The 19,524-nt window shown below is 53.8% G+C and overlaps 1 protein-coding gene across 6 annotated transcripts in view; it reads right to left on the minus strand.

The window, feature by feature from the left end:
* PDE2A (phosphodiesterase 2A) overlaps positions 1–19,524 on the minus strand; it is an 88,342-nt gene that overhangs the window by 28,098 nt on the left and 40,720 nt on the right. For all 6 annotated transcript variants that reach the window (XM_081061764.1, XM_081061766.1, XM_081061763.1 and 3 more), the window contains one exon: positions 2,860–2,949. In XM_081061764.1, the coding sequence (XP_080917890.1) occupies positions 2,860–2,949 (90 nt within the window). The remainder of the gene's footprint in view (positions 1–2,859; positions 2,950–19,524) is intronic.

Genomic DNA, 19,524 nt, shown 5'->3' on the forward strand with positions numbered 1-19,524 from the left:
TAGAAGGCGCTGAGCTGGAAGGGCCTGTAAACCAAGCCGGGGGAGGCTGCCAGGGGCGGCTGCTGGTTGGAAGTGGGGGGGTTGCCCTGAGAGACAGGAGCAGATCTGTATTATGGAATGATCACTCCCTAGTGTGAGATCAAAGCGTGTCAAGTCTTTGCCTTGTCAATCCAACCTCCCCAAGGGCCCAGAGCAGTCTCAGCCTCAGTACCAGGCCATGTCGTGGAAGAAGCAGTTGCCCTCACTGACCCACAGGCAAAGAAAATCTCCATGTCCTCCCTCAGGGGTGGACAGCCAACGCCAGCTCCGCACACAGCCTTGCAGAGCGTCTTCTCTGTCCACACTACGTGTGACGAGGGAGACCCAGATGTCACTGATGTCCACGGGCGGCTGTGCCCCAGCCATGTGGCACCCACATGCCCAGCTAAGTGTCCCGAGGGGCACTGTTTTCGCAGTGGAACAATGGAGGACTCTTCTCTCAGTTGATGGCAGCAGGAGGGCTTCTGGAGGTGGTGACGTTGGAGCTAGGTGTTGCAGACCGACCCTCAGTAAGTGTGCCATCCTTCTCAGCAGAAGCAGTCGCCTTTTGGGACTGTGAGTATCCACAATCCTGCGTATTCCCAGCCAGCCCCCACCCTCCCCCACCCCCCAGGAGATAGCCCAGTCCTCCTTCCAGAGAACCTGAGCCAGACCCAGTGGTGGTGTGGGCTGGGAATGACACGGCCTGAGTGAGAGGGGAGTGGGAAGGGCAGACGCAGGCAAGGCCTGCAGCGCCCTGTCCTCCTGGGTGAGGAGGGGTCTAGGGGGTGAGCTCAGGGACGAAGAAAGCGGCAAAAGGGAGGCCACCTACTCCTCATCTAACTCCAGTCTCCTTCTTAGCGTCCTGCCCTCTCAGCAGCCTGGGAGGGGCCTGTGGGATTTGTCACAAAGGTTAAGAGACCCCACAGTACCTAGGGTCACATAGAGAGTCCTGCCCTGGCAGAGAGCGGGGTGGATGACCCAGGGACAGAGAGGCAAGGAGGACGGCTCCTCACGTCACTTCCGGATGTCCATCTGTCTCCCACCCCCTCACTCTCAGCCCCCTGGGTTAAAATTAGCTGAGTTTACTGGAGAGAAGCAGGGAACCGTTTCAGACACATCAGCACCATCTGCATTTGGGGCTGCCTGCTACAATGGGTGCTGATGAGGGAGCCAGATGCCTGCGGCTGTCCTCACTTGGGCGGGGAAGGCGGGCGGGGGAGGGTTGAGAGACAGCCGCTCCCCCACCCCCTCCTCTGGGACCACAGCAGACCTGCCATTTCCCCACCCTTCTGTGGGGCTGAGCCCCTCCATGCAATCCAGCCAAAGTCAGGGTTTCCCTAGCTCATACACATCTCTTGCATGTGTCTACCACTGTTCCAGGAACCTAGCCCCTGGACCATAGCTGTCTTCCCAGCCCCCAGCTTTGGGGATACAATGAATCCAGTGCAGGGCATTTATGCTGGCACAACTAGGCACCCTGTCTGTGAAGACCTGGCCCGTCACTTCCTCCTCCCCTACCCAGAACAGCCTCAATGGCCACAGAGGGGACCGGGGTGGCCTTGCGGACACTGACCTGCCTACCTCCAAACCCTCTCCTTTCCAGATGTTTTTCCACCTCCAGTCAGATATTGCCTCAGTTCCATCCTTCTCCAGAAGGATTTATTTTTGGGTGCCAACACACCACCCACTTCCTTCCAATTTCATGCTCAATAAAGCTCACTCATTAGCCCTCTTCCTGGGCTCTGAACTTCTAGGTTTTGAGAAAGCAGAGTTGAGGAGAGGAAATGGGTGTGCTTAGGTGCCAAGCCCCATTTGTCTCCGTCATGCTGGGTGACCTTGGGGGAAGCACCCACCTTCTATGGGCCTCAGGTGGTTCATCCATCAAGCAGATTCAGACACAATGGGCCCTGGGGGTGGCGGAATCACCTTCGGAATTACCCTGATTTCCTGGAGCAGAGGTTGCCCTTGGATGGTATGAGTAAAGTCCTGATTACAGGCTGTGGGGATGCAGTGTAGACATCTTCTGCTCTAGGAAGGCTTCCATGCCCTTTAGGCTGGGTCAGAAGCCCCTTCCCAGACTGATAGTCCCCTGCTCCCTCTATCTGGGACAATTGAGACACTGCTGCTTTGGGTCCTGAGGGCCAGTTTATCCATTCTACTGCCTAGAGTATGAACAGTGGCCGTTGGAGCCAGGTTGAGGAGCAGCCTGGTGCAGCTGGAGAGTGGCACAGTATCCTCACCAAGACACTTGGGCCAGGCGAGCATGGCCCAGGTAACCGCCTTCCACATGCCCCAATCTTCAACCTTATCCATGGTGTTGGAATAGGTTAGAGAGAAGCTGAAAGGTTTCTAGAGGTCATCTTGTCCAGCTTCCTGTCTCCAGCAAGAACACTTTAACTCAGCACAGAGCCATTCATCAAGGCTGAGCCCCATTCCAGCACCTTCCAGACCTGGCATCAAAGAAGTTCTTTTGCAAGTCTGCTCTCAACCCCTCCTGCTGTACATATTACAAAGTCCACCTCATGCCACTATGTCCTGGCTGTTATCCTAGGTGAATCCCTTCTATTATCTGAGACATGATCTCAGTTAAGTTCAAAGGCCCCTTCTGTCTTAGACATTCCAGAATTCCTCTGTAAGTTCATTCTTTGGGGCTTAGCTTCAGCCCTCCTCCTCTAGGAAGCCCTCTCTGAACACTCAACTAAACCCTTCACTTCCCCATAAGAGTCCTCTGGGCAGGGACCCCGCCTCTTCCTTCCTTCTTGACGTGATGTGAGGTACAGCAAAAAACTGGGCAAAAGTAGGGGCGGGGGTGGAGGAAATGTGAAGCCAGGCACCTACCACTCTGGGGAGCACGGCTGAGAAGGCCTCCTTGACAGCCCGGTGCAAGCCTGCAATGTCGATGACAGAGCCCAGGCTCAGCAAAGCATCCTGGAAGAGAGGAAACGGCAGTCAGGGTTTTTGCCAGGCAGGCCAGGGCAACCCGATGTGAGCACAAACTCCCAGCTTAAACCAGAGCCCAAGGCTCTCAGACCCTGGAATCCCAGGATCTTAGGATCTCAGCATCCAACAGGTCTTAAGGCCCTAGAATGTCCAAGTCCCATCATCTTACAGATAGGGAAGCTGCGCCTCAGAAAAGGACCAGGGACCTAGCTAGCAAAGAACTCACAGTGAATCAAGAGGTCATGTCAAACCTCAGATCTCTTATCCTTTAGCCAAGGACCACTCTGGCTTAGCAGAGAAAGCACAAGCTTCCACACTAAAACAAAGCAAAACAAGCAAACAAAAAAACACCCAAATTTTGAATCCTAGATCCACTATTTATTAACAGTGCATGCCTCGGTCAAGTTACTGCGTCTCAGTCTTCTATCTGTAAATTGGAGGCAACTGTGACTATCTCTCCCTACAGGCTGATACGAGGATAATGAGAAACTGAACTCAAAAACTGCCTCCCAGATTACCCCCACAGAGTAGGTGCTCAGCTAAATGTCTGCTGAATCTGGGTCCTACTCCCTTTCCCCAAGAGGGTGGTGGTCTCATCCAGTCTTAGCCTAGTGAGGGGCTGGATTGGGAGTAGCAAGAGTCCAACGGGTGCTAAGCCCACAAAGTGGGAGAAACACAGCGGGGCCAGCCCCTGACAAGATAGCAGGGGCAGGAGAAGTCAGCCTTGACTGCCTCACAGCCTTCCCATTCCGGGAACAGGCCACGTCCTTGGAGAGCCGGAACAGAAATGAGAAAGGTCTCTGCTTCTTGCTCTATTAACTTAACAGAGCCACAGCGATCAAAGAAAAGGTAATGTGACGGGATCCAGGGCCAAAGCAAGATCGTGACTCATAGTGTTCCCTCGGCGTGCCCTTCCCACTAGCCCTTGGAAGTTCTTTCTGATGTCTTCCCTGTGGATGGCTGGCTCTGTGTTCAAGAAGCAAAGTGACTGTCTATAGGATGAAGGAGACAAGGCTTGGCCCCCATTCTCGTGAAAATGATATGAGGTAAGGGTCGTAGGGAACCACAAGCACAGCATGAGGCCCTAGTGTAAGTATGGCTGGTGATAAATTAAAATGCTGAAACTGCAGGCCATAGTAATAAAGATCCATTAACACAAATAGAGAACATGACAGATCCCCGGCTTCTATAGGCAGATTAGACCATCTCTAGTGCATTGTGTCGCAGGTGAAGACAAGGTGAGACTCAAGGGTAAGAAGGGAACTGGAAACTAAGTTGTGACGAAGACTGAAGAATCTAGGGGCGCCTGGTGGAAAAAGCAGAGCAGACCCAGAGGTCTCAGTCTTTGACTCCAATCTCTCCGGCTGTCCTGAGCAGGGGGGCTGGATTCTGGGGCCCCAGGGACAACCTGGAGACTGATCAGATTTCACAGGAGGCTGCTATTGCCCAGTGGGATAAAGGACCTTCTTCCAGGCAAAGCCACGCGGCTTAGGCAGAGGCTACCAGGAGAGAGGGAGGAAGTGAGCTCCCCATCCCCGAGGGTGTGTAAGAATACCCATTTTTCAGAGAGACTACCGAGAGGATTCCTGCACTGGCGTCCAGACTCCAGCTCCAGATTTCACCCTGTGTCTTCTTAGCTTCAGTTTCCTCCCCACCCCACTCCCTCCCAGTCCAGTGTTCCCAGGAACGGGGATAAGTGGGCTTTCTCCCCATATGCTCACTTAGCATTGCTTTCCCCAACCCCCAGCCTCCCTTTGATCCCTCCCAATGCTCAAGGATGAAGACACATTTTGATCGGAGGGCCCTCGAACAGAAGCTGCAGCTTCCAAGCAATACAACTCTCACATTGGAACAATTGTCCTTAGGTGCACCTCAACACCACACCTACAGCCACACAACCACAGGCCGTCACATCCTCACAGAAACACCCAGCATGCCTTCAGACACCTTCCGGGTATGCACGCAGGCTCACACAGGTGCAGCTATTTCCTTACGGATTCACAGAGCCAGAGCTCAGAAATACCTGCTCGCATAATATACACGTAGGCTATCGGGGCCTTTCAAGGTCAATTCTGCAGACTGGAGAGGGGAGGAAGAGCTGATTCCTCACACGATCCCGAAATCAAGTCTGCCAACCCAGCTCCTCAGACTGGGGCTTCCAAGGCAGGGCCCTAGAAGGTGGTGTTGCTTTAGGTCTGCTCCTGGCTGGAGACCAGGGTGGACAAGCTGAGTGCTGAGGGACCCTGCCTTTCAGTGGAGTTCGATATGTGTGTGATAAGGAAGTTGGAGAAGAGGGGCCGAGATGGTGATGGGCTGAGCCCTGATGTAAACAAAGAAATTTTTCAAAGCCATGGGCTGGGACAGCTAAGTCTCCCCATTTGACAGATGAGGAAACTGAGGCTCAAAGAGAAGCAATGCCCCAGCTGTGGTCAGCCAGGCAGTTAGGGCAGAACCAGGTCCAGAACCCAAGTCTCTGGATCTCCAGGCCCTGTCTGGCTCGTGCTCTGCATCTGACCCCCAGCTCCCTCCCCAGTGGGCTTAGAGAGAATAGTCTGTCCTTTGTTCTGATTGGTGGGCTCCTTCACCTGCCCTTTACTTGGATTGGGGGATGCCCTGACCTGTCCTTTACTGGAATTGGTGGGTGCCCATCTGACCTTTGTTCTGATTGGTCAGTTTTCTGTGACTCTTCAGGCTAAGGGCATGATAATGGTGGTGAGGGGGGAATGGGATAGGAAACTTGGGGAGAGTTGGGGCAACAGCAGGGAGGGGGCTTCCTATCCTTAGTCAGAGCGGACTGGATGCTGACATGGCCGATGAAGCCCGGGGCTCTATGCCTGGCATCTTTCCTGGCCCTGTCCTGCCCACCCCAGGGGTAACGGGTGTTGGGTGTAGCACTGCAGCTGGGAAGGGCCACTTCATAACTGGCCCACAAAAGCTTCTTGAAAGCTTGCTGAAATGCCACCTCCTCCAGGGAACCTTCCCCAGATCTCAAAGCAACCTCACCTCCACTGCATCAACTCAGGAAGGAAATGGCTCAAATTCCAAAGCCCATGAGGTGGGGCTCAGAGAGCACTATGGCTGCGCCAGTGAAGGGAGGAGAAAGTCAGTGAGGAGCAGCTGAGAATGGGAAACACGGAAATTCCCAGGTGGGAGGCACAGGAGAGGAACTAATGAGACTCAAGTCAAGGGCTAGAGCCCCAGGAATCTTAAGAAGGAGAGGAAAGGGAAAACTCAGCTAGAGCTACACCTGCTCTCATGCACATCTACAAGTGTCACACACACACACACACACACACACACACATATATATATATATATATATATATATATATATATATCGCCACGCCCATAACCACTGCCCAACATATATGCACACACGGACACACACATACTGATAAGTGCAACCATATAAGCAGTGCACATATAAATATGCACTTAGGCAGACACACACACACACACACACACACACACACAGCCCAGGCTTAGGGTGGGGTGAAAGAGGTCATATTTCCTGCCCTCGAAGCTTTTTTGAACAAGCACCAGGATAAATGTCATCATAACGACCAGGCAATTTCCCAGACCCCAGGGGAGAGTTTGTGGTGTGTAGAAAAAAGCAGCAATTTCCAGTCCTGTCCTAGATGGACTACGGAAGCTCTGTGTGGCCTTAGCAGGCCCCTTTCCTCTCCTAGGCCTCGGTTTCCTCACCAGTAAAAACGAGTCTTTCCTGCAACATATAGCTCTATGGTTTTGTGTTTAAATTCATTGAAGATGGGTGGGTAGATAGATGAATGGATGGATGGATGGATGGATGGATGGATGGATGGATGGATGGACGGATGGACGGATGGATGATAGGTGGACGCAGCCTTCCTCCTTTCCCCAGCTCTGCGTTTGGAGGTAGGCACTCAGCACCACAGACAGTGCCACTCCCCACGCACTAGTCTTTCACCCCAGGTACCATACCCAGAAAGGGGAGCCTGTTCTGTTCCAGGGGAATCAGAGCTCCTCTGGAGCCAGCAGTGAGGCTGGGTCAGCATTTCTGCACTGGCTTGGGCAGGGGAGAGGGCCTGGCCTAAATTATTTCTAACTCCGTAATGCCTAGGACTCTATGAAGCCAGACACCTTGGCTTTATCCTTTCTGGTGCCACCAGCACAGGGACCAATGCCCTTCGTGAAGGTCAGTGTCACTGTCATAATCTCTTCTCCTGTCTTGTCTCCAGGAGTTTCTATGTCTTTTCCTATCTCCATAAACCCACCTCTTGCTCTCCCCACCGCCTGGAAGCTAGAGTTCCCACTCCCCCTCCGGAATACAGCTTCCCAGTGCCCCTCATGGCGGCCTAGAAGAAGGTAATGCTATCAAACCCATTAGTCAAGAACCTCCCAGACTCAGCTGTGTTACTGGGACAGGCCATACACACTGATCCTTCCAACTCTGCTTACGCTAGGTCCTCCCGTGTGGCCTGAGGGTAGGGCGCCCTCCTTTCTCTCTGGGCATTGGTGTCCTCTTTTCTAAGGAGGGGGGGGTCCTTCAAGATCCTCCAGGACCGTGGAGCCCCTCTCCCTTTCTGTTCCTCTTTCCTTCCCCCTGGGGCAGTCTCTCTGTCTCTCTCAGGCTTCGTCTCTCCGATCTCCCCAGCGGATCTCTCTCCTTTCCATGCCTCCGTCAGTCAACATCCATCTCTTTCATAGCTGCTCTCCTGTCTTATTTCCGAGAGTCTCCGTGTCTCTTCCCACCTCCAAATCCTCTTTCCTCTCCCATGGCTTCTGCTGCCATTTCCCTCCTGTGCGCTGCCTCCACCTACTCCTGTCTCTTCTGCCTACTTCTTCCCGAAACCTTCAAGCATTCACTTTGAGAACTTGGTGTGTGTGTGTGTGTGTTTGGGGGGGGGAGCACCTGAACAAAGAAGAGCACTCACAGAATGGGGGAACCCAGAAGGGTGGCCATGACAGGAGAGATCAGGGGTGTCAAGGCAGATGCCATCTCCACGCTTGCTTCCTGCCTCCCATTCTGGTGGACAATGTACACAGTCTTTCATCTTCCCAAAGAACAGGGTCTTCACGGGCAAAGGAGCACATCTGTCTCTGTGCCCAGCACCTGAAGCCCAGATGCTCCATAGAGTGACTGGCAAAACTCCCCAAAGGAGGCCTCCTGGAGACCCACTTTGGCTGGGCCTCTGACCCCAGGCTGAGCCCAAGTACCCCAAGCTTACTCTGTGAGCTCACAGCCCTCACAGCACGCCTAGCCCTGCAGAGTTGGGAGACTCTACAAGGAAGTGGGAGAGGCAGCCCTTCCCCCCACTTCCCGCCACCCACGCCTGCTGCCTGCCACCTGCCTGAGGAGCTGCCACTAACACATATGGTGCCTTAAATACACAGAGAAGGGCTGCCCAGGAGGCTAAGATCTTACATGTCCAGACCTCCCCTCAACAAGGCTGACCGGGACGAGGGGCAGAAGAGAGGAGAAAGGCTTGGTGACCCATGAGAGACTGATCTGAAGGAACCGGAAGGAGACAGACCCAGGCCACAGTTGGACAAGTTCAAACGTCAGTGCCCTGCTTGTGTGATTCTACAGGTGCCCACCAGTGGTTCTGCAACTTGAATGTGAACCCCCCAGAGGGCTTGTCAACATGCAGATTATCACGCTCCACCCCCAGTTTCTGGTACAGTAGGTCTGAGATGAGGCCAATAATTTGCATTTCCAGAACATTCTTAAATGCTGCTGCTGAAGGCCCACGAACCATATTTTGAGACTCAAGGACATGCACTGTCTCTAGTTCTACAAACCCTGGGAGGTGCCTGTTTGACCATTGCATTTCATAGGTGAGAAGGCTAAGGATCAGAGAGGAGGGGTCTTGTTCAGATGAGAAGAGCCTATCTTCTGGCAGCAAGAGGGAGCCTCCTGCATGGGGAGGGTGAGGTGGGGCAGTGGGGCCACTTGGAGTTGGGGAGCACAAGCCTAAAGGAAGGCCTACCCTTTCCCATCGTCCTCCTTTGTCTTTTTCCTCCTCTCCTTCCTCCTTCGTTTCCCCTTTTCCCTCCCCCAACCCCTTCTTTCCCTCCTCCCACCCTTCGCAGACTCCAGCTTCAGTTGTTACTCCAACAGGGCCGCGTCTCCAGTCTCTGAGCCACACTGGAGACACGTGCACTGTAGAATACACCTGAGCCCAGTCCTGGCGGAACCCCCCAACACTGTGGGTGCCCCCCAACCCGATGAGTTCAGCCCCTCCAGTATTCACAACCAGCTCCTTCTGGGCCCCTGAGTTTTTCTAAGCCAGTCTCAGCTTCTCCTCTAGTTCCTGCCTCCTGCAAAAGGCCCGTCTGATTGTCCCGGGCCCCCCTGGATCCCTGGCGAGGTTTGGGGGTGAAGAATGGGAAGGGGAAGATTGTTGGGGAGGGAAGGCAGGAATTGTATGAACACTCAGACCTCTGAGGGCCTGATTCCCTGGGATCCCTCAGTCCCCGCACAGGGACTGCGGTCAGGAAAGGAGGGGATACGGGAATAGCCAGGGTGGGCAGAGGGAAGGAGGCAAGGGCTGCGTGTGGGGAGGTGGAAGATGGTCCTGGGAGGCAGACCTCAGCTCAGGGAGGCAGGACAGGCCGGGGGCTCCTCCTGTGCCCTCCCCACCGTGGGCAGCCTCTCCACATAGCAGTGCCAATAGTGCCTCCGCGCCACGGCTCACACTGTCGTCTATGTCACTCCCTCCTCCCAAGGCACATCAACACCATGCCTGTCATCGCTGCTGTCCCAGTCCTCTGGTCACCTGATGCCTCTCCTGTGCCTGACTCCTGGCCGGGGGCCACTGGGGGCAGCCACAAGGAGGCGGGTGTAAGCCGGTTGTGAGTCAGTCCTACCACAAAGGAGAAGCCTGAGCAGGAGGGCGGGGTGAGCTCCCTATCCCCAGGGTGTGCAATCAAGGATTGGCGTGGGGGCTGCCAGAGACTCTGTGCCCTGGGGAAAGGGCTTAGTGACTTTGATTCTCCCTGATTCTGTCCTGAGCTCTGGGTTTCTGTCAGTCTCTGCGGCTTCTCCATGTCTGTCCCTCTTGCTGTCTGTTCTTCTCTGCTGGGTGTCTCTCCCACAGCCTCACTGCTTGGTCCTATGACTGTATTTGGCTCTGTCTTCAGGGCCTGGCCCATCCCAGCTGTTCCCCAAATACTGGGGGGAGGAGGAGTACGAGAAAGAGAGTGGACAGCCAAGGACTGATTTAGAAGCAGAGGGACAGACAAGAGCCAAGAGGAGAGCCTGGGGACAGGGGCAGGGGACACAGGACTGGCCAGGTTCATATAGTCTCCCCAGCCCTGAAGACACAGCCAGAGCTGGAAGCAGGAGTGGGGTCCACCCTTTCCCTCTGTGCTGGCTTCTGGCCCCCCTCCTTCTCTCTGCCCCTGCAGGCATGTGTGAGCACTTTTATTGTTTCTAAAAATAGCCCTCTGTATTGGGGGTTGGAGTGAGGACTCTTCTGGGCAGGGTTCATCTCGGGCATGCCCCTGCCTCTGGGCTCTCATCCACCGCATCCCCAGGGTGGAAACTTCTCTGAGCTGCCCCCCAACCCTCACCTCTCCTGCAGTGCTTTGGTCAAAGTAAATCTAACTGTATCCCTCCCTGGCAGGACTGTCATGGCCCCAGGGCCCCTGGGATAGGCTCTGACCACTCAGGCCTTGTTGGGAGCTGTCTGTAAAGCTCTGAGCACTCTACAGCACTACTGCTGTTCCTTCTGATTTGGTGTCACTACTGCTCCTACTGACCCCCACGCTCTAGCCTCATTTTAACTCTTCAACCTTACTCCCCCACCCCTTCGTCTCTCCCACCTCCAGGCCTTGGCTCCTGCATTTCCATCTCTTGCACTGAAATGTCCTCTCTTTTCCCTTCCTGTACTTCTAGGCCTGGCCCTAATCTGGCCTGCTCTAGTGCCCTGCCCCTGCTATACAGTTTTACCCCTCTGATCCTGTCCTCCAGTGGTCACCTCCCCTGCACTGTTCCCCTGGGCACATCAGCAAGGGGCTGGGCTGCAGGGACCCGGAGCAGTGGTTGGCACTGAGGCACAGCCCTTCTCCAGGTAAGGGGACATTGGTGGAAAGAGACTGCAGACTCTCGGGCCCCATACCCTGCCCTGAACCCTGGACCCTGTAGGTTCATCCATCACCCCTCCCCAGCTTTGGTTTTCTTTTCTGCACCCCAGGACCGTAATGTCTCTCAATTTCAGTCGCCAGGGGAAAGCCATCCAGTCTCACCTCCTCCTTGCCTTCATTTTCCAGATGGGGGAACTGAGCCCCGGAGAGGGGAGGTGATGGGCCCATGAGCCCACAGGAAGCTGGCCATAGGCCTCGGTCACACTGCATCATTATGCAGGGTCGCCGTCAGTGGGACTCCACAGGCAGTGGGGCTCCTTACGCAACCCACCCACCCCGCCTGGGGGAAAGCAGCCTGGCATCCAGAGTTGTTTACCTTTGGAGGGCCCCGGAAGCCAGAGAACAAACATCCAGAGTCTCTGGAAATTTTCCTACTCTCTCTCCTCACATCCCAAGGATCCGGGAGCCACTGAGTGTGCATGTGTACACACACACCCCACATGCATGTACACACATGCACGCACATGCGTACGCACACACACGCACACACATACACACACACACACACATACACCGCCCAGGGCTGGGTAAACATGTGAGCCCAGGAGACCTCACGTGATTGTTGTGCCTATGAATCTGAGCAGATCTTTTAGAAACCCAAAAGATAGCCTAAAAGGATGACAACGCCCCCCACCCACCCATCAGACCCTATGTAAATTTTGTCTTGGAAATGAAAATTAAAATTGCTTCTGTGTGACTTTTTTTGATTGCCAAGTTCTCTCATCAAATACACTCATCAAAACTGACTTTTTCTCTTACTGCGTGGGAGCTCCCGCTTGGCTGGTGAGCTAAGCACATGTGTGGCCTGTCCATTAGTCGTCCATAAAGCATGTCCCTATGGGCCATCATGTGACCACAGCAGAATATGTCCCTTGGGTCACTAGGAGAATGTGTGAAAGCATGTGGGTCTGCGATTCTGTGGGAGAATGTGTGTGAGAGTGTAAACGTGTGAGTACCCCAGTGTCCACGTGTGTGCATGGGCCATCTGCACGTGCAGTGACCATCGGGGCCCGTGTGCATATCTGTGTGAGCCTGGGTGTGTGCAGTGCGTGTGTCGCTGACTGAGGGACTGTGAGGTCCCCAGTGGCTGGTTCTGTCTCCAAATGAGTGACTGAGTGTGTGGCTGAGAGTGCTGCGTCTGTGCATGTGGGGTTCTGATTCTCCTCCTCCGTACATCACATCACCTCCTCCGTCACCTCTGCCAGCCCTGGGCTCTCATCCCCATCCTGTCACACATCACCAATGTGGCACTGGACACGTCTTTTAATCTTCCTGGGCTCAGTTTCCTCATCTATAAAATGGTGCCTTCTCCCAGCGCTGCTGAGAAGACTATACTGGACCCATACAAATCCTGCCTAAGCTGGCTCCCCGCAGGTGGGTCGGCCACCTCTGTGCAAGTTAGAAAGAGGTGATCCCAGCCCCCTGGGCAAATGTAGCCCTGAGGGACAAGGACTGGCAGTGCGGGGACGTGGGCTGGGTGTCACAGCCGCCCCCCCTCCTGGAGTTCCAAGTGTAAGACACAACCTGTGAGCTTAGAAGCAATGGCTTTGCAGGTGGCCGAGAAACAGCCATTCCCTTCCCTTCCATTGTCACTCCAGGTGTGCAGCCTGGGACTAGAGGGTCTCTGACACTGGGACTGGGATGGACGTTGCAGACGCGGCCGTAAAAACACCTACCCCTCTGAGCTTCCCCTGGGGCTCCGTGTCCTCCACCCTCCCTTCACTCCTCCTTCCCCAGAGCCCAAGAGAGAAGGCCCGCCTGAAGCCGTGCAGGCCTGAGCAGACCTGGGATGGCTGTAGGCTCAGAGCCCCCTACTCCCCCAGCCCAGCTCCCATTGTCAGACAGGGAGACTGGGACATGGAAAAGGCCAGGGACCATCCAAGGGACACAAGTGAACCCGGGCAGTCCAAGCTTCACTCTCAATACCTCTGTAGCTGGAGTTGGGGAGACCCAAGCTTTGGACTCTGTGGACACCTCCATGGAGCACAAGGGAATGGGTGGGGCGGTCATGAGAGACGGGCCCTTCCAGATGTGCTCTCAGCTGTTGGGACCCATCCCCACTCTCCCCACCGGGCCAGATCCCCTACTGGTGTGATTAACCAAATTATGGGTTTTTTTCTTGAGCAAATTGCATTGGCCTAATTGAATGAGGCTGCAGGAGCCTGGGTGGGGACTGACAGTGGGTGAGGACAGCAGGAGCTTAGCAAGTTGGAGGGTGAGGCACTGACAGCACCGAGCAGAGGACAGCAGGGGAGAGAGGAGGGCTGTGGGCACAGGGGAGCACGAGAGCATTCAGTACACCCTCTCTGCACACTCACTAGTGCTCCCCTCAACGAGGTGTCTGGGCAGACGGATATGAGTAGCGGTGCTCCCCAAGAGACCACTGAGCATTTGCTTAGTGCCAGGTACTTCATTCATTTAAAAGCACTGTTTCATGTAATCCTCCCAACAGCCCCATTTTCTACTTGAGGGAATTAAGGCTCAAAGACAAAACAATTTGCTAAATGGCAGAGCCAGACAGGCCTGGCTGACACCAGCGCCTTTGCTCCTAACTAGGGCCCACAGCATCCCAGTTGGGTGCCCCCATCCCGCCTCCAAGAAACCTTCCTGGCGAGGTCAGAGGAAGGAGGAGGCCACATGCCAGCACATACTGGGGCCCAGAAACCACTTTGGTCCCCATCGGGCAGTCCTCCTCCACTCTCTGACGTCTGTCCTCCCGCTGACGGTCAGCAGCTGAGGCTGAGCCAACATGGACCACACACCCCCTCACCCATAGCACGCTCACTCCCACGCTGGGTCCCAAGCTGTGGCACAGTCATCACCCCAGGATGACACCCAGGGACGCAATCACTGTTGCCTTCCCATGGCAAGTCCCACATACTCAGTGACACATAGTCATTTCATGGTGTCCACAGTGTCACACATCACTGGTGTCATAGGGAGACATACGGTGAAACTATCACCCTGGTCAGGGGGCCCTGTTCTCCGTGTCGCAGACCATGTCCCCAATGTCCACTGAATCAGCCTCACACAGCATCATGCACAGTCCCAAGCTGGCTCTGTGTTGCACCGTCACATTTTAGCCTCATCCAGGACCTTGAGATCTTAATAAAATCCACCTTTGGTGAAATGACATGATGTCTAGAATTTATTTTAAAATACTTCAGCAAAGCAACCTATGGAATGTGAGAAACTATTTACAAATCATATATGGGAAAAGGGGTTAATATCCAGAATATATGAAAAAACGTTCTACAACTCAAGCACAAAATAAACAGCCTGATTTTAAAATGGGCAAAGGACTTGAATAGACATTTCTCCAAAGAATATATACACATGACCAACAAGCACATGAAAAAGATGCTCAACATCGCTAATCATTAGGGAAATGCAAATCACAACCACAATTAGTTACCACTTCACAGACATTAGTATGGTTACTATAAAAACAAAAAATAGAAATTAGCCAGTGCTGCCAAGGATGTGGACACATTGGAACTCTGGTGCACTATTGATGGAAATGTAAACAGGTACAGCTGTTGTGGAAAACCATGGTGTTTCTCACAAATTAAAAATAAATTGCCATATGACCCAGCAATTCCATTTCTGGGTATATATTTAAAAGAACTGAAACAGAATCCTGAAGAGAGATTTGTACACCCATGGTCACAGCAGCATTATAAACAAGAATCAAAAGGTGGGAGCAACCCCAGCGTCCATCAGTGGATGAATGGATAAACAAAATGTGTATATAGATATGCAATGAAGATCGGCCTCAAAAGGGAAGGACATTCTGACACAGGCAACAACATGGATGAACCTGGAGGACATCAAGCTAAGTGAAATAAGCCAGTCACAAAAGGACCAATACTGTATGATTCCACTTACAGGAGATACCTAGAGTAATCACATTCGTAAAGACCGAAATAGAATGGTGATTGCCAGGGGGTGGAGGAGGGAAAGTTATTTAATGGGGGTAACTTGTTTGCAAAATGACAAAGTTCTGGAGATTGACTGCACGTCACGGTGGACGTACTTAACACTACTGAATTATTGACTTAAAAATGGTTAAGATGGTAAATTTTATGTTATGCATACTTTACCACAATTAAAAAAAAATTTTAACTTTTTAAAAAAATTTATTGAAGCGTGTTTTTCCAGGACCCTCAGCTCCAAGTCAAGGAGTTGTTTCAATCTAGTTGTGGAGGGCGCAGCTCACAGAGGCCCATGTGAGGATCGAACCGGCAACCTTGTTAAGAGCACTGCGCTTTAACCAACTGAGCTAACCGGTCGTCCCACAATTAAAAATTTTTAAATAAAGTACTATAGGGGGAAAAAAAGAAGAAAAAAAAGGGGTGGGGAGGAGGGATGGATGAACTAAATGTACCCAAATCTTGATAACTGTTAGATTTGAGTGAGGGGTATATGGCAAGTTTATTGAATTATGCTTTCTACCATTGTGTGTGTTTAAAATATTCCATAATTAAAAACAGTTTTACTCTCCCTTGACCTCACACTTCTTTCCAGCGACCATGCCCCTTCTCCTCAGCCATTCATAGCCAAACATCTCCAAAGGGCTGACTGTGCTTTGTCTTCACCTCCCTCTCACCACCTGCCCAGACCATCTGGCTTCTGGTTCCACCCTGTCGCTGACATGGTTGACGGGCAGACTTGTGCACGTGGCCAAGTCCAGCAAAATCTCCCCATCCCCGCTGTGCCTCACAGTGCAGCAGCAACACCCCTCCCCCACTTAAACTCTCCCCTCCCACTCGGGCTTCACACTCCTGGTCTCCTCCACCTTCTGGGCTGCCTTTTTGCTCCTCCTCCACACCTCCCCGGCCTCTAGATAATGGAGTATACAGGGCTCGGGGCCTGGGCTCAGACCTCACCTCGTCTTTCCCTGTGCTCTCTCCCTACGTCATCCTAGCCAGGTCCACGGTTTAAGAAACCAGCCATGCCTACCAACTCCCAAATATCTCCCCAGCATGACCTCTGCTGCCCACTGGACATCTTCACCTGCACGTTTAACTTATGTCCAAAACAGGTCTCTTCTCCTCTGCCTCCTTGCTCTCTCCCATCCCACCACCCTGACCTTTCCGCAGTCTTCACCCATCTCGGTAACATCACCATCCATCACTTGGTTCTTCAAGTGAGAAACCTGGGCACCGTCCTTGTTTTCCCTCTCGCTCACCCTCTCACTCGTCAGAAATCCTATCATTTCTCCCTCCCAAATACCTCCAAGCGTTCATGCAACTCTTCTGCTGTCGCCTTAGCCCAGGTACCACCATCTCCTGCCTGAGCGGCCGGAGCCTCCAACGTGGCGGCCTGCCTCCTCTCAGCCCCTTCAACTCATTCCCCACAAACACTCCGCAGCCAGAGCCATCTTTCAAAGTCATAAATTGAACCATGTCCCTTCCCTGACTGAACCATCAGGGTCTTCCCATGACAGCATCACACACAGTGTCATGTGCTTACATGTCACGTTGTCACAACCATTACACGTAACATCTCACATTCGATGTCAAGCGCTGGGTCACACAGCGTCACACACTGGTTTTCATGAACTTTTGATGTCACTCAATGGCACAGCCGCCTCACTCTCCCCTATGCTTGGGGCACACACTTGGTTTCACAATTCAGTGTTGAACACTTGAGTCACAAACTCGAGACCACACGTGTTATCCCATAGTGTTGTTTATCCACAGTGACATATTTGCTCCTCATGGTGTCACACCCTCAGTGTCACACACTTGGTTTCACCCAGCATCACAATGTCACATACTCCGCGGTACAGCCACTGTCTCACACAGTCTCCAACAAGTGGTGTCACACACTTGGTTTCACTCACTGTCACACCCAGTGTTGCACTCAATGACTCAGCCGTTCTCCACACAGTAGCCCATGATTGAGGTCACATCCTTGATGTCACATGATGTCACTCACTCAGGACACCCCCTGCCCCACAGTCAGTGTCTCAGTGGCACCTCGGCATCACCCTGGGGCCCACAAGCTCCCCTCTCCCCCACCCACAGGGCACAATCGCCAGAGCTGCTGCCCCATGTCAAGGTTGTTTCCTGTTGTTGTGCTTCAAGTCCTCAGCCACTGCTTGTTCCTTCAAGGATTTCCTGTTGTCAGGGTCCCCGTCAGGCCTGGCCCTGCCTGGGAGACACAGCCCGAAGCCCGGGAGCCGGCCAGCAGGAACCCTGGGCCCCGCTGCCCCACTCATGCTGGCTGGACCCGTGGGATTTCCCCCCATTCAGTCACCCCGGGCTTGTGCTGGCTCCACTGAAAGGGCGTCAGGGCCCTGCCCCCCTCCCAGGGTGCCCAGGCCTGTGCTCAATGGCACCCCCTCGGGTGGCCTGGAAGAAGCTGACATTGTCCTGTAGTCAGGGACAAGACGCAGGTCCCTGGGGGCCAGTGGAAGGGAACAGACGTTGGGTGGGAGGACGGGGTGAGGGGGTTTGAGAGTCAGAAGCCAGCTGAGAGTAGGAAATAGGAGGAAGAGGAAGAAAAAGCATCACAGGTCAGGGCACCACACAGGAGCCAATGGATGCAGGAAGCCAGGAGAGGAGGGCCAACAAGGATGAAGAGAGGAACGTGAAAGAGGAGGAGGTTATGTTGTGGGATTTGGAGAAAACCCAGTTTCTCTCCTGTCAGCTCCCTCCGCTCCCCCAAACAAGCATTCGGATTCTGGCTCCAAGCAGGAGCCTCAGGGCACGCCCTTCCTGCTCTGCCTTCGGGGGCCCCACAGATTGCCCCCAACAGATGCCAAGCCCCCTCACCTCCTGCCCCAGGCCAGCCCGCAGGAAGGACACGCAGAGGCCAGCACACGCTCCCCACACCGCCTGAGATAAATATTTCCCGGGAAACGGAACTTGTTCTCTTTGTGTTTACAGCCAAGGACCAGGCAGGGTGGTGGGGGAGGGGCCCGCTGGAGGAATCTTGTCCTTGGCCCACGGCATCTAGCCCAGCGCTGCCAGATGCCCAGCACTGCCGCAGACCTGCTTTCTGCATGCCCAGCCATTCCTTGCTGCTCTCTCAGCCTCCACTGCAAGCCCTCAAGGGGGCGGGTCCTCGCTGGGCCTTGGCGGGCCCACGAGCCTCCCCCGGCTCCGTGCCTATCTTCTCTGGCTTTGCGTCCCTGGTACTGGGTGCCTCCCCATTCAGCCTCTGATGGCGAGACCTGCACCTGCCCATCTCTGCCTAGTCCTCAGTCAATCAGGGGTGTGGACAGACAGAGGAACAGAGAGAAAGAGAGACAGGCTGGGGTGGCAGCTGAGACCGCCTCCCTGGCTCCAAGTCCCTGCACACTCCAGGCCTGTGCAGCCCAACAGGTGGGCACAGACAGATGGCACGGCCTCGGGGCCCTTATGGATGCCAGATGCTATGGCCAAGTTGTTGGCAGCAGCTCCCTCGGGGCCATGAGGGCATCATCGAGGCCACTTGCTTCTGACGTGTACAATGCAGGAGGAGGCTGGCACATCTGCCAGTTACGAGCACTCAAGAATTTTAACTACGGGCCGGAAAAGTCCTGCCTGCAGCAAGCAACCCTTCCAGCCTCACCCCAATGCTTCCTGCAGGTACTTGAGCTCCACTGGCATGTTGGCCCTTCTCCCAGAGAGACCCACAGCACGTACCTTGCATGTCCTTGCACAAGCAGCTCTTTTCACTTGCAAAGTCTTTCCCAAGCCCCATGGAAATCCTACCTTAAATGACCACCCTGGCTCCTGGCACTGCCTATCATTATCACAGCATGTGGGGTCCACTTACTCACCATTGGTGGCCTCAGCCTCACCCCAGCCTCTGAGACCAAGTGTTCCTCAGCTCAGGACTCAGGGGCAGACAGGTTTTGGGAACTAGGTTCTCAACACGGAGCCAGCTTCCTGCAGCCGCCTCTGGGGCCGAGTCTTGTTCCAGGCTCCCCTAGCTGCTGTTCCCAGTCCTGTGCTGGCCCTTGTTGCCCTCAGGTGGTCCCCTCAGAAGGTGACTATCAGAAGCTTCTCTGACTATCCAGCTGATCTCTGGTCTCATCAGTCAGTGGCCTTGGCCCTCCCCGTCCTCCAAAGTTCCAGGAAGTCTCTAAGATTGCCACCAATCCAGCAACTGCCCCCTTCTTGGAATTGCTCCAACCCCCTCACAATCATTCTCATTCAATCAAGAAGTATTTATTGAGCATCTAATACACCAGGCTTATGCCAGGCCCCATGTGGGCCCAGGAGAGACAAAGGAAACAATCTTGGTTCCTACGCCCCAGGTGTTTACAACAACATGGGAAAGGATATATAACTAACCACATGTGGTAACAAATTACCTGACTGGAAGCTCAGAAAAGCTTGGGGGCTGTGAGTACCCAGGAAAGTGGGGAGACTGATTTGACCTGAGGTAGAGGGAGCAACCTGAGAGGACTTCACAGAGGAGGTGACAACTAATCTG

Source organism: Rhinolophus hipposideros (assembly GCF_964194185.1).
Source record: "Rhinolophus hipposideros genome assembly, chromosome: 10".
Lineage (NCBI taxonomy): Eukaryota > Metazoa > Chordata > Mammalia > Chiroptera > Rhinolophidae > Rhinolophus > Rhinolophus hipposideros.